This window comes from Leucoraja erinacea, unplaced genomic scaffold (genome assembly GCF_028641065.1).
Source record: "Leucoraja erinacea ecotype New England unplaced genomic scaffold, Leri_hhj_1 Leri_74S, whole genome shotgun sequence".
Taxonomy (NCBI): domain Eukaryota; kingdom Metazoa; phylum Chordata; class Chondrichthyes; order Rajiformes; family Rajidae; genus Leucoraja; species Leucoraja erinaceus.
The window spans coordinates 293296-309063 of record NW_026576674.1 but is presented as its reverse complement, the minus strand read 5'-3'; the positions used below and the strand labels follow the sequence as shown (position 1 = coordinate 309063).

The following is a 15768-nucleotide window of genomic DNA, read 5'->3' as shown; positions in this document are numbered from 1 at the left end:
AATATTTAGGCACTTTTGACTGAGGTTGCAAAAATGATTTTAGAACTGCCCATCTCTTTGTGGAGGATGAAAAGCTATAAATTTCATTGATAATTCCAAAACAGTTCACTGCATGAAGACTATGAAGGCATGAGAAGGGAGCTGGTCAAAATAGACAGGAAAGTGATCCGAGCAGGAACGATGGTGGAACAGCAATGGCAGGAATTTCTGGGCATATAACCATATAACAATTACAGCACGGAAACAGGCCATCTCGACCCTTCTAGTCCGTGCCGAACACGTATTCTCCTCTAGTCCCATATACCTGCGCTCAGACCAAAACCCTCCATTCCATTCCCGTCCATATAACTATCCAATTTATTTTTAAAAGATAAAAACGAACCTGCCTCCAACACCTTCACTGGAAGCTCATTCCACACAGCCACCACTCTCTCAGTAAAGAAGTTCCCCCTCATGTTACCTCTAAACTTCTGTCCCTTAATTCTCAAGTCATGTCCCCTTGTTTGAATCTTCCCTACTCTCAGTGGGAAAAGCTTATCCACGTCAACTCTGTCTATCCCTCTCATCATTTTAAAGACCTCTATCAAGTCCCCCCTTAACCTTCTGCGCTACAAAGAATAAAGCCCTAACTTGTTCAACCTTTCTCTGTAACTTAGTTGCTGAAACCCAGGCAACATTCTAGTAAATCTCCTCTGTACTCTCTCTATTTTGTTGATGTCCTTCCTATAATTAGGCAACCAAAATTGTACACCATACTCCAAAATTGGCCTCACCAATGCCTTGTACAATTTTAACATTCCATCCCAACTTCTATACTCAATGCTCTGATTTATAAAGGCCAGCACACCGAAAACTTTCTTTACCACCCTATCTACATGAGATTCCACTTTCAGGGAACTGTGCGCAGTTATTCCCAAATCCCTCTGTTCACCTGCATTCTTCAATTCCCTACCATTTACCATGTACGTCCTATTTGGATTTGTCCTGCCAAGATGTAGCACCTCACACTTATCTGCATTAAACTCCATCTGCCATCTTTCAGCCCACTCTTCCAACTGGCATAAATCTCTCTTAGACTTTGAAAATCTATTTCATTATCCACAACCGCGCCTATTTTAGTATCATCTGCATACTTACTAATCCAATTTACCACACCATCATCCAGATCATTGATGTACATGACAAACAACAGTGGTCCCAACACAGATCCCTGTGGCAACCCACTAGTCACTGGCCTCCAACCTGACAAACAACCATCCACCATTACTCTCTGGCATCTCCCATTCAGCCACTGTTGAATCTATCTTGCTACTCCACCATTAATACCCAACAATTGAACCTTCTTAACTAACCTTCCGTGAGGAACCTTGTCAAAGGCCTTACTGAAGTCCATATATACAACATCCACTGCTTTACCCTCATCAATTTCCCGAGTAACCTCTTCAAAAAATTCAAGATTGTCAAACACGACCTTCCAGGCACAAATCCATGTTGATTGTTCCTGATCAGATCCTGTTTATTCAGATGCTTATATATATTATCTCTAAGTATCCTTTCCATAAATTTGCCCACCACTGACGTCAAACTAACAGGTCTATAATTGCTAGGTTTACTCTTAGACCCCTTTTTAAACAATGGAACAACATGCGCAATACGCCAATCCTCCGGCACTATTCCCGTTTCTAATGACATTTTAAATATTTCTGTCATAGCCCCTGCTAATTCTACACTAACTTCTCTCAATGTCCTAGGGAATATCCTGTCTGGACCTGGAGACTTATCCACTTTTATATTTCTCAAAAGTGTCAGTACTTCCTCTTCTTTGAATCTCATAGTTTCCATAGCTACTCTACTTGTTTCCCTTACCTCACATAATTCAATATCCTTCTCCTTGGTGAATACCGAATAAAAGAAATTGTTCAATATCTCCCCCATCTCTTTTGGCTCTGCAGATAGCTGTCCACTCTGACTCTCTAATGGACCAACTTTATCCCTCGTTATCCTTTTGCTATTAATATAGCTGTAGAAACCCTTTGGATTTACTTTCACCTTACTCACCAAAGCAACCTCATATCTTTTAGCTTTTCTAATTTCTTTCTTAAAATTCTTTTTACATTCTTTATACTCCTCAAGCACCTCATTTACTCCATGCTGCCTATAATTATTGTAGATATAACCATATAACAATAACAGCACGGAAACAGGCCATCTCGACCCTTCTAGTCCGTGCCGAACACATAATCTCCCCTAGTCCCATATACCTGCGCTCAGACCATAACCTTCCATTCCCTTCCCATCCATATAACTATCCAATTTATTTTTAAATGATAAAAACGAACCTGCCTCCACCACCTTCACTGGAAGCTCATTCCACACAGCTACCAGTCTCTGAGTAAAGAAGTTCCCCCTCATGTTACCCCTAAACTTCAGTCCCTTAATTCTCATGTCATGTCCCTCTCTCTTTTTCCGAACTGTCCAATTTCCCTTGAAAACCATGGCTCTTTCCAATTTTTACTGTTTCCTTTCAACCGAACAGGGACATAAAGATTCTGTACTCTTAAAATTTCACCTTTAAATGTCTTCCATTTCTCTTCCACATCTTTCCCATAAAACAAAATGTCCCCAAAAAAACCCTGGGCCTGATGGTCTGCATCCCAGGGTCCTCAAGGAGGTGGCTCTAGAAATAGTGGACGCATTGGTGATCATTTTCAAATGTTCAATAGATTCAGGATCAGTTCCTGTGGATTGGAGGATAGCTAATGTTACCCCACTTTTCAAGAAAGGAGCGAGAGAGAAAACGGGGAATTACAGTCAGTTAGCCTGACTTTGGTGGCGGGAAAGATGCTGGAGTCAATTATTAAAGAGGTAATAATGGGGCATTAGGATAGCAGTAAAATGATTAGTCCAAGTCAGCATGGATTTATGAAAGGGAAATCATGCTTGACTAATCTTCTGGAATTTTTTGAGGATGTGACAAGTAAAATGGATGAAGGGGTGCCAGTGGATGTAGTGCATCTAGACTTTCAGAAAGCCTTTGAGCCACGGGAGACTGGTGACTAAAATTAGAGCACATGGCATTGGGGGTAGGGTGTTGACATGGATAGAAAATTGGTTGGCAGATCGGAAGCAAAGAGTAGGAGTGAACGGGTTCTTTTCAGAATGGCAGGCAGCGGCGAGTGGAGTGCCGCAAGGCTCGGTGTTGGGGCCGCAACTGTTTACCATATATATTAGTGATTTGGAAGAGGGGATTAGGAGCAACACTAGCAAGTTTGCGGATGACACAAAGCTGGGTGGAAGTGTGAACTGTGAAGAGGATGTTAGGAGGTTGCACGGTGACCTGGACAGGTTGAGTGAGTGGGCAGTTGCGTGGCAGATGCAGTATAATATAGATAAATGTGAGGTTATCCACTTTGGCGGCAAAAACAAGGGGGCAGATTATTATCTCAATGGGGTTAGGTTAGGTGAGGGGGAGGTACAACGAGACCTGGGTGTCCTTGTACACTGGTCACTGAAAGTTGGCTTACATGTGCAGCAGGCAGTGAAGAAAGCTAATGGAATGTTGGCCTTCATAACAAGAGGATTTCAGTATAGGAGTAAAGAGGTTCTTCTGCAGTTGTATAGGGCTCTGGTGGGACCACATCTGGAGTATTGTGTACAGTTTTGGTCTCCTAATTTGCAGAAGGATATCCTTGTGATTGAGGCAGTGCAGCGTAGGTTCACGAGATTGATCCCTGGGATGGCGGGACTGTCATGTGAGGAAAGATTGAAAAGACTAGGCTTGTATTCACTGGAGTTTAGAAGGATGAGAGGAGATCTTATAGAAACATATACAATTATAAAAGGACTGGACAAGCTAGATGCAGGAAAAATGTTCCCAATGTTGGGCGAGTCCAGAACCAGCTGCCAGTCTTAGAATAAAGGGGAGGTCATTTAAGACTGAGGTGAGAAAAAACGTTTTCATCCAGAGAGTTGTGAATTCATGGAATTTGTGGCAGTGGAGGCCAAATCACTGATTGATTGATTTAAGAGAGAGCTATATTTTCTATGGCAATCAATGGCAATTGCATACTGCACTGGTTTTGCAAATTTATTTTTTCTATTATTTCTATGTTTATCAATCACTGCATTGCATACTGCACTGCATACAAACCGTCATTGCGGTGGGGACAGGGGGACCTTTACCCCGCCCGGAGCCTTATCTCTTCTCCCCTGAAGCAGGCAGGTCGGGCACGGTCGGAGCTGGTTCTGACATTGTTAAACTTGCACCCGCGCACCGACTCGAACACTCCTGACTGTTGAAAGGACAGGGCTCAGAAAATACGAATATGTCAAAAGTTTTATACACCTTGGTGGAGCGGGCCGAGCCCCCCCCCCCCCCACCCCCCCACATCCCGAGGCCCTAAGTTTAAGCTTGTCTATCTTATACGCAAATCCGGCCCTGCTTGCCCCTGCCTTTTCGCCGCTGTTGAAGTCCGCACCAACACCGCTTTTGCTGCGTTGTGATTCGGGGGGAGTTTAGGACCCGGAGGAGCCCAGAGCTCAGGACCCGCTGCCCACGGCTGCTGCTGAACCCGCGGAGCCCAGGGCGATTGCTTCAATCTTTATATTCTCACAAAAGTATTTCTGTTCCGTTCATGGATGTGGGAAACACGTTGGAATGAACAGATCGACAGCTCCAATTTCACAGTTTATTTCACTCTTCCCACATTTACATTCCTCCTGGTTTTATTTGCGCGCTCATTTTACGAGGCAGAATTTGTGGATTAAATGGGAGCCGTTCGGGACTGACCTGTTGTCCACCGGGTTTCTGCCCCACAGCCCCTGGGCCCCGCTCCTGACGCCGGTCCCGGGACCCGACTCTTTTACACACCCGAAGCGGAACCGGGGCAGATTCTCAGCCACTGGTTCTCAGCCCAAGTCCAGAAGAAAGGATAAAGTTTCTCCGTGAATTTATTCCCAGTGAAGGTGTGGAGATGGGACTTGGTGTCCGCGTCATAAAATGAAACTGTCCTGGACTCGTAACTGAGATAAACTCCCACCCTCCCGGGGATGGGACGGGCTGGGAGACGGGATGGAGAGGAATTGAATGGATCAAACTTGTCACCTCGCCGCCTGATGATCCAGACTCCAGTCTCCGGGGTCAGCTCCACCACTCTCTTCCTCTCTACAGACTCTGCGGCGACTCCCAGACTCCAGCGCCGACTCCCCGCCACCTCCACCTCCCAGTAATGTCTCCCCGATGTGAATCCCTCCGATCCCAGCACACACCGACTGAATGTAAACCTCTTCCCGGTGTCGGGGAGATTCATCAGGGTCCCGGTCCATCTCACCCTCTTCCGATCCACAGACACATCGAGGTGGGGATGAGCCGTTTCCACATCCAGGGTGACGGAGACTGGGGGGGGGGGGGGGGGGGGGGAGGAGAGAGAGAGTCAGAGAATCAGAGAGTCCCCGGGAATCAGGGGGGGGGGGGGGGGGGGGGAGATTCGACCTCAGCCACAGGCGGACGACCAGCTGCAACCTTGCCCGGGATTTCATCCCCCAACAATATCGGATGGACAACAGACAACATTCCCCGAGTTTACAATGCGGTCTGGGAACGGGGAATTGTGAGGAATCGGGAGGGGGGGGGGGGGGGGGGATGTGAACACGGACGCTGAGGAGATATGCGAGAATGCGGCGGGGATGGATACATGAAGCTCGCTGTTCATATATGAAGGCAGGTCGGAGGAAGAGGATATTGAGGTGAGTGGTAATTTGAAGTTGTTATAGAGAAGGTAGAGGTGTGGGATGGAGTCACCGTGATCATAGTGAATAGTGGCAGACATGAGGGGCAAGATCATATTCCCTCTTTTTTGGATTGGAAGACAAAACAGAGGGAGGGTGGCTTGGACCATGGAAGGAAGGAGAGATTGAATGATCGAATGTCAGGCAGAATGGGTGAAGACTTGGGGTTGTAGGGTCGCTGAAAGAGAGGGGATTCACGGGTGTGTGCAATCAGCAACACTCTGATCTTTTTGTGAATGAATACGTGAATTTCACTGAGTAAGTTGACAATGTTCTGCATGTAAGGCTGGTCCAGAAATGAAAGGGATCTAAGCTGGGAAATTTGATCCAGAATTGGCTTGATGGGTGGAGGTAGAAGATGGCGGTAGAAAGGTGATTTATTTGCTTGGAGGTATGTGACTGGTGGTGAGCAGCAGAGATCGGTACACAACCTTTGCTGTTTATTTGATATTTTCATAAATTGGGTGTGAATGGAGAAGCTATGATTAGTATTTTTGTGGAGAATGCAAGATTGTGGATAGAGAGGTATGTTGTCAAAGTCTGCAGCAGGATATCAAATCAGGTAGTGTATCCAGTGGTGGACTGGCCAGGGTGTCAGCTTGCCCGATGGCAAGTGGGCCCTTGATGAAGTGGGCACCCTTTGTCTTCTGGCAACCAATAATTTTAGACCCAGTCCGCCACTGAGTGTATCGAAACCTTATTCTCATGCAAGGATGTCAAAACAAGAGAGTGCAGGTTTATGGTGAGAGGAAAGAGTTTTAAAGTGGATCTAAGTGGTACTTATTCTTCACACAGAGAGTGGTTAATATCTGGAACATGCTGCAGAGGAAGTGGTGGTCAGATATAATCACCATATTTAAGCGGCTTTTAAATAGGTGAGGTTTAGAAGAATATGGATGTAATGTGGGCCAATGGATTAGTGTAGCTGGAGAAAAGGTGGACATGTAGGTCATGGGCCGAAGGGCCTGACTCTGTAATGGCTCATTAGCTCCAGGAACACTGAATGGCTGATGGAGGCAAACTGCTGGAGTAACTCAGCGGCAAGGCAGCATCTCTGGAGAGAAGGAATGGATGATGTTTTGGGTCGAGACCACCCTCAGACTGACTCTGCACAGTCACCGGGACAGGGAATTTCAAAAGCCCCCCAGTCTCTACGTACAGTAGTGTCTCCTTATCGCTATCCTAAAAGGTCCAGCCCAGATATTGAGTGTGTGACCACTGGCTGACCAGGGAAAACGTCCTCCATGAATCCAATCCACTGAACCCTATAAGAACTTTGTGTTTCACTAAGATCTCCTCTAAAACACCTGAACTCTCTAGTACACAGGCCTAGGCTACTCAATCTCATCCTGCACAGCAAACCCTTTGTCCCAGGGACAAATATTGTCAATCTTTGCTGCATTTAAAATTTATAATTCTACAGGTATGAAAAAAGCTTAAGGAATCAAGAAACTAGCAGGAGGGATAGGTCCTGCTCCTCAGGCCTGCCCCGCCACCCAATTTGATCATGACTGATCAAAGCTGGCACCAATTACTGTTCTATGTCAGTTCTCCATAACCCTCTTTCTCAATCTTTCAAATATCCATCTGTATCCACTTTGCCTATTGCCAATAATCTGCTCTGCACGACTTCCTAGGGTAGAAGATTTCAGATTGTCACTGCTATTTATTGTATATTTTCATGACTTGGATGCGAATATAGGAGGTATGATTAGTAAGATTGGGAGCAACAACTCCAATGGTAGGCTGATATAACCATATAACCATATAACAATCACAGCACGGAAACAGGCCATCTCGGCCCCTCTAGTCCGTGCCGAACACTTATTCTCCCCTAGTCCCATCTACCTGCACTCAGACCATAACCCTCCATCTTTCCCATCTTTCCCGTCCATATGCCACTGCTGTTTATTGTATATTTTCATGACTTGGATGCGAATATAGGAGGTATGACCTATCACTTTTTTCCCCTAGTCTTCCCATCTACCTTGTGCTCAGACCATAACCCTCCATTCCTTTCCCATCCATATAACTATCCAATTTATTTTTAAATGATAAAATCGAACCTGCCTCCACCACTTCCACTGGAAGCTCATTCCACAACGCTACCACTCTCTGAGTAAAGAAGTTCCCCCTCATGTTACCCCTAAACTTCTGTCCCTTAATTCTGAAGTCATGTCCTCTTGTTTGAATCTTCCCTACTCTCAATGGGAAAAGCTTATCCACGTCAACTCTGTCTATCCCTCCCATCATTTTAAAGACCTCTATCAAGTCCCCCCTTAACCTTCTGCGCCCCAAAGAATAAAGACCTAACTTATTCAACCTTTCTCTGTAACTTAGTTGCTGAAACCCAGGCAACATTCTAGTAAATCTCCTCCTACTCTTTCTATTTTGTTGACATCCTTCCTATAATTGGGTGACCAAAATTGTACACCATACTCCATAATTGGTCTCACCGATGCCTTGTACAATTTTAACATTACATCCCAACTTCTATACTCAATGCTCTGATTTATAAAGGCTAGCACACCAAAAGCTTTCTTTACCACCCTATCTACACGAGATTCCACCTTCAGGGAACTATGCACAGTTATTCCTAGATCCCTCTGTTCAACTGCATTCCTCAATTCGCTACCATTTTGCATATTTTGATTTGTCCTGCCAAGATTTACTATATTTACTAGAATGTTGCCTGGGTTTCAACAACTAAGTTACAGAGATAGGTTGAATAAGTTAGGTCTTGATTCTCTGGAGCGCAGAAGGTTGAGGGGCGACTTGATAGAGGTCTTTAAAATGATGAGAGGGATAGACAGAGTTGATGTGGACAAGCTTTTCCCTTTGAGAATAGGGAGGATTCAAACAAGAGGACATGATTTCAGAATTAAGGGACAGAAGTTTAGGGGTAATATGAGGGGGAACTTCTTTACTCAGAGAGTGGTAGCAGTGTGGAATGAGCTCCCAGTGGAAGTGGTGGAGGCAGGTTCATTGGTATCATTTAAAAATAAATTGGATAGGTATATGGACGGGAAAGGAATGGAGGGTTATGGTATGAGTGCAGGCAGGTGAAAAAGGGGAAAAACAATTTGTTTGGCACGGACTTATAGGGCCGAGATGGCCTGTTTCCGTGCTGTAATTGTTATATGGTTATAAGATGTAGTAACTCACACTTATCAGCATTAAACTCCATCTGCCATCTTTCAGCCCATTTTTCCAAATGGCCTAAATCTCTCTGTAGACTTTGGAAATCTACTTCATTATCCACAACACCACCTATCTTACTATCATCTGCATACTTACTAATCCAATCTACCACATCATCATCCAGATCATTGATGTACATGACAAACAACAGTGGACCCAACACAGATCCCTGAGGCACCCCACTAGTTACCGGCCTCCAACCTGACAAACAGCCATCCACCATTACTCTCTGGCATCTCCCATTCAGCCACTGTTGAATCCATCTTGCTACTCCTGCATTAATACCCAACAATTGAACCTTCTTAACCAACCTTCCATGAGGAACCTTGTCAAAGGCCTTACTAAAGTCCATATAGACAACATCCACTGCTTTACCCTCATCAATTTCCCTAGTAACCTCTTCAAAAAATTCAAGAAGATTAGTCAAACATGACCTTCCCGGCACAAATCCATGTTGACTGTTCCTAATCAGACCCTGTTTATCCAGATGCTTACATATATTATCTCTAAGTATCCTTTCCATTAATTTGCCCACCACTGAAGTCAAACTAACAGGTCTATAATTGCTAGGTTTACTCTTAGAATCCTTTATAAACAATGGAACAGCATGCGCAGTACGCAAATCCTCCGGCACTATTCCCGTTTCTAATGACATTTGAAATATTTCTGCCATAGCCCCTGCTATTTCTACACTAACTTCCCTCAATGTCCTAGGGAATATCCTGTCAGGACCTGGAGACTTATCCACTTTTATATTTTTCAAAAGTGTCAGTACTTCTTTTTCTTTGATTCTCATAGTGTCCATAGCTGCTCTACTTGTTGCCCTTACATAATTCAATATCCTTCTCCTTGGTGAATACCGAAAAAAATAAATTGTTCAATATCTCCCCCATCTCTTTTGGCTCTGCAGATAGCTGTCCACTCTGTCTGTTTAATGGACCAATTTTATCCCTCATTATCCTTTTGCTATTAATATAGCTGTAGAAACCCTGTGGATTTACTTTCACCTTACTTGCCAAAGCAACCTCATATCTTCTTTTAGCTTTTCTAATTTATTTCTTAAGATTCTTTTTACATTCTTTATACTCCTCAAGCACCACATTTATTCCATGCTGCCTATAATTATTGTAGATCTCTCTTTTTCCGAACCAAGTGTCCAATTTCCCATGAAAACCAGGGCTCTTTCCAATTTTTACTATTTCCTTTCAACCAAACAGGGACATAAAAATTCTGTACTCTTAAAATTTCCCCTATAAATGTCCTCCATTTCTCTTCTACATCCTTCCCATAAAACAAAATGACCCAATTCACTCCTTTTAACTCCTTTCGCATCTCATCAAAGTTAGCCTTTCTTCAAACAAAGATCTTAACCCTAGGTCCAGTTCTGACCCTCTCCATGATTATATTGATCTGGAAAGTTGGATCATATATATATCCATGGTAGTTAGCCAATGGATATAAAACAAAAGCTTTTCACTCTACCTCGGCACATGTGACAATAAACTGAACTGAAACTCAGTGGCTGAATGGGAGATGCCTGAGTGGCTGAATGGGAGATGCCAGAGAGTAATGGTGGATGGTTGTTTGTCAGGTTGGAGGCCAGTGACGAGTGGGGTGCCACAGGGATCTGTGTTGGGTCCACTGTTGTTTGTCATGTACATCAATGATCTGGATGATGGTGTGGTAAATTGGATTAGTAAGTATGCAGATGATACTAAGATAGGTGGGGTTGCGGGTAATGAAGTAGAGTTTCAAAGTCTACAGAGAGATTTATGCCAGTTGGAAGAGTGGGCTGAAAGATGGCAGATGGAGTTTAATGCTGATAAGTGTGAGGTGCTACATCTTGGCAGGACAAATCAAAATAGGACGTACATGGTAAATGGTAGGGAATTGAAGAATATAGGTGAACAGAGGTATCTGGGAATAACTGTGCACAGTTACCTGAAAGTGGAGTCTCATGTGGATAGGGTGGTAAAGAAAGCTTTTGGTGTGCTGGGCCTTTATAAATCAGAGCATTGAGTATAGAAGTTGGGATGTAATGTTAAAATTGTACAAGGCATTGGTGAGGCCAATTCTGGAGTATGGTTTACAATTTTGGTCGCCTAATTATAGGAAGGATGTCAACAAAATAGAGAGAGTACAGAGGAGATTTACTAGAATGTTGCCTGGGTTTCAGCAACTAAGTTACAGAGAAAGGTTGAACAAGTTAGGGCTTTATTCTTTGGAGCGCAGAAGGTTAAGGGGGGACTTGATAGAGGTTTTTAAAATGATGAGAGGGATAGACAGAGTTGACGTGGAAAAGCTTTTCCCACTGAGAGTAGGGAAGATTCAAACAAGGGGACATGACATGAGAATTAAGGGACTGAAGTTTAGGGGTAACATGAGGGGGAACTTCTTTACTCAGAGAGTGGGTAGCTGTGTGGAATGAGCTTCCAGTGAAGGTGGTGGAGGCAGGTTCGTTTTTATCATTTAAAAATAAATTGGATAGTTATATGGATGGGAAGGGAATGGAGGGTTATGGTCTGAGCACAGGTATATGGGACTAGGGGAGATTATGTGTTCGGCACGGACTAGAAGGGTCGAGATGGCCTGTTTCCGTGCTGTAATTGTTATATGGTTATATGGTTATATGGTTAAACTGAAATGTGACATGATGGTGGAAAACAGAGGGCGGAGGTAGAGATTTATTTTTCAGACTGGAGGCCTGTGGCGAGTGGTCAATGTTGCAATGTTGGTCGCTATTTATATACACGACATGGATGTATTTGTAGGTCGCATGGTTAGCAGGTTTGTGGAAGACACTAACATTCGTGACATTGTGGAGAGTGGAGAAGGTTGTCTAAGATTAAAATGATCTTAATGAACTGGGCCAATGGGCTGCGGAATGGAACATGGAATTTTGTAAACTTCAAGGGAGATGGTTTAAGTGAGAAGGTGAAATCAACAAGGGCCTTGAACGACCGCATTTTCAGACAGTGGGTGGTAGAGTGATAATTGCCAAAGGACATGTTAGAGCTGGGTAAAATTTCTATAGGCAATGTTTGCATCTGTGTTACATAAAGGCGTTATAAATAAGAAGATGGGGGAACTAGACAGGTTTTACCTTGATTAATGGCAGACGTTTCTCTCCACAACGTGTTCATCAAAAAGTGGTGATCGATTTTGTCAATCGTCAAGGCACCGTCTGCCACTGAGAGTGTTTTCACTTCCTCACTGTCCCTGCAAATATTTAACATCAGGTTATAAATTGAGCCTTACCAGTTTTTTGAGTTGTTCTACACAAACATGCAGTGTTTCTGCCATGAGTATGTCCTACCTCCTGTTCGCACCAGCTTGCTCCTGCAAGAAATCAAACACAAATCTGAGTAGACTGATACGGGACATTCCCATTCCAACAGTGGGAGTTTCACACAAATTACAACAAGCCCCAGAACTTTTCCATCTCCCAACTCTTATTGTTGTTGTGACACAGACAGAAGTGGACATTGGCGTAGAGATTCTACAAGTGTATTGATTGCAAAATAATAACTAGGGAGAGAATACGTCCCTTGAAGAGCGTAGGGTTAACGTAGGATGGCAGTGGTCCCATGTCAGTGCTGGCGACTTTAAGGAATGTTAAGGTGGATAAAAGCTTGAACTGATTAAGTGTTTCCGAGGACATGATCATTACACTGCCTTCAACAGGCTGATTTAAAGCGATATGCTTTCCCACTAAAGTGGAACATACTTTGCACATGATCTTGTGATTCGCGAAGATTTTCCTTATTTTAGGGGAAATATTAACATTCATTAACTCAGTGACAAGATCACAGCAATATTTTTCCCCAAGGAGACTGCAGGCAGTGCTGAGATCCAACACAGTTTATGCGGGAGGATATTTAATTTGGAAATATCAGCAGCACAGTGCTGAAACAGACGGGACATTCACCGAGTTCTGAATTACTGGTAAACGTGGCATTTATTTCAGAAACGTCCCACCATTTTTTAACTGTGCATTTTCACTTTGCCAATCTCACCCTCAGAAATACCACACTGTCTTTTTGATCCAGCTGTGCCTGTAGCTTTACGAGTTCCTCCTGAATGGAATTTAATTTCTCTCGAATCTCCTCAAGATTTTTCTCCATTGTATTTAGAATCTTCTTCTCTTCCTCCCGGATATCTGCCAGTGTGCGCTGCTCTTTCTCAGTGAGAATCTGGTGCAGTTCAGCAAACTGGGATGTGATCTGTGACTGAAGGTTGTGTGACTGTTCCTGGGAAATGAAAGGTGAAGATCAATATGTCACTGTATTGTGTTTCCTCACGGTATAGAAGGTATTATTTGTCCAATCAATATCCATCCGTAGAGCACAGGGATTGGCCATTCCGCCAATCAATCATATCCATACTGGCAACTGTACGTATCCTCACCAATCTCATGTACTTCCATTTCATCAATAGCTTTGATTATCTTGGAAATTCAAGAGTTTGACCATTAACCAATAGTATGATGAGCGTTTGGCAGCACTGGGGTTTAGAAGAATACTCGCTGGAGTTTAGAAGAATGAGGGGGGTATTTCATTGAAACATGCAGAATAGTGATAGTCTTTGATAAAGTGGATGTGGAGAGGATGTTTCAACTAATGGGAGAGTCTAGGAATAAACTCAGAATTTAAATACGTTCTATTAGGATGGAGATGAGGAGACATTTCTTTAGTCAGAGGGTGGTGAATCTGTGGAATTCTGTGGAAGGCTGTGGAAGCCAAGTTAATGGATTTTTTTAATGCGCAGATAGATAGATTTTTGATTGGTACAGGTACCAGAGGTTATCGAGAGAAGGCATGGGAATAGGGTTGGGAGAGAGATCAGCCATGATTGAATGGCGGAGTAGTCTTGATGGCCCGAATAACCCAATTCTACTCCAATTACTTATGACCTTATGACCTTGTCTAAATGCTTCTGAAAGGTCATGAGAGTAAACCCATATCCATATAACCCCATATATTACAGCCGGAAACAGGCCATTCAACCCTTCTAGTCCGTGCCGAACACATAATCTCCCCTAGTCCCATATACCTGCGCTCAGACCATAACCCTCCATTCCCTTCCCATCCATATAACTATCCAATTTATTTTTAAATGATAAAAACGAACCTGCCTCCACCACCTTCACTGGAAGCTCATTCCACACAGCCACCACTCTCTGAGTAAAGAAGAAGTTCCCCTCATGTTACCCCTAAACTTCAGTCCCTTAATTCTCATGTCATGTCCCCTTGTTTGAATCTTCCCTACTCTCAGTGGGAAAAGCTTTTCCACGTCAACTCTGTCTATCCCTCTCATCATTTTAAAAACCTCTATCAAGTCCCCCCTTAACCTTCTGCGCTCCAAAGAATAAAGCCCTAACTTGTTCAACATTTCTCTGTAACTCAACCTTTCTCTGTCCCACCAATTCCATTCCCGCAATCCAATTCCATATCCCGCGTGTCTTTGGGATGTGGAAGTAATCTGACTGGGAGAACGCGCGAACCACACGGGCAGCACCCGAGGTCAGGATCGAACCCGCTCACCAAATTCAGCAGCATTACTTGTGTCACTGCGCTGCCCTATTGTTACACGCATTCGCAGGAATCAAATCTACACAAGATCAGGAAATCGAAACTGAAAAGCGTCACCAGAACTCCAGAAATCTTCTGTTTCTGTTGCTGCTCCATTTGCTGGATCTCTGATTTATTTTTTGCGAGAGATTCGAAGGAGTATCTCACTTGATCCTAGGATTGTGTTTAATAATTAAAAAATTAAATTGTTGGACAATACAGAAGGAATTAAACAATGATGTGATCACAATCGGCTTGCTTTTACCTTGTAGAATTCAGCAGCTTCTGCTATCAGCGCGAAGCTGTGACACTTGTGTTTCCGCCCGGCTGCACAAATCACACAGATCAGCTCCATATCAGCTTCACAAAACAGCTTTAGTTCTTCCTGATGTTCTTCGCAGTGGTGTGTAACTCCCTTCTCCTGATTCTCGCGCAGTGTCCGAAATTTATCTGACAGTCTCGACAAGGCCCGACTTGTCCCGAGGGTGCGATTCACAAACTCCTCTCTACATTCCGGGCAGGAGTTTCTCCCCTCTCTGTCCCAACTCTGTGTGATACAGGAGCGGCAGAAGTTGTGCCCGCACTCCAGTGACACCGGATCGGTGAAGAAATCCAGGCAGATGGGACAATCGAGCTCCTTGGTTAAACTGTCGACCTGATCTTTCGTAGCCATGTTAATTTCAGCAACTTCCTGGTTCAAAATACAAACTTCTGACTCCCTGCAATACCGCGAGTGTCCTCTGCGTACGCTGCCTTCTCCGGGAATAAAAGTAATTTGCTGCTAGTGTTCAGTGTGAAGATGTAGAAACGAGGAACTGCAGATGCAGAGAGGGCCACATCGAGAGGTCCGAGTGCCATTGACGAGGATAGAGGAGGGGCAGTTGAATCTCTGCCTCACCTGAAAGGGCTGTTCGTGTTCCTGAATGATGATGAGGGTCGAAATAGTGACAGTAGAGGCATCTCCCATGGTGGGTGCAGGGGAAAGCGCCTGCTGGTGGACTGGTGAGGTGTAAATGAGGACCAGGAATGTCTACCCTTATTCTGCCTGTAGGGACGGGCGTTGAGATCTGATGTGCAGGAAGTGGCGGAGATACAGGCGAGGCACCACCAAAATGCAGTGGAGTTGAAGCCCCTTTTCCCGAAGAAAGAGGACGCCTCGGATGTCCTGGGGTAGGAGGCCCCATCTTGACCACCTGAATGGGAGATAGAG

At 44.2% G+C, this 15768-nt stretch overlaps 1 protein-coding gene across 1 annotated transcript; it reads right to left on the bottom strand.

The window, feature by feature from the left end:
• Nucleotides 1-4674: 4674 nt before the first annotated feature.
• LOC129694674 (zinc-binding protein A33-like) lies at nt 4675-15256 on the bottom strand. The gene is made up of 6 exons (XM_055631400.1): nt 14824-15256; nt 14637-14732; nt 13005-13238; nt 12305-12327; nt 12092-12207; nt 4675-5395 (listed from the first exon to the last, which is right to left on the bottom strand). Exons 1-6 carry the CDS (start codon nt 15229-15231, stop codon nt 4863-4865), a joined length of 1410 nt encoding a protein of 469 aa, XP_055487375.1. The 5' UTR covers nt 15232-15256; the 3' UTR covers nt 4675-4862.
• Nucleotides 15257-15768: the final 512 nt, after the last annotated feature.

Excerpts from the sequence above, each read along its gene's own strand:
- LOC129694674 (XM_055631400.1), bottom strand. The coding sequence starts at position 15,231 with ATGGCTACGAAAGATCAGGTCGACAGTTTAACCAAGGAGCTCGATTGT. Across the intron at positions 12,328-13,004 it reads ACAGTGTGGTATTTCTGAGG|GAGCAAGCTGGTGCGAACAG; the intron begins GTGAGATTGGCA and ends GATTTCTTGCAG. Across the intron at positions 12,208-12,304 it reads CAAGCTGGTGCGAACAGGAG|GGACAGTGAGGAAGTGAAAA; the intron begins GTAGGACATACT and ends AAATATTTGCAG.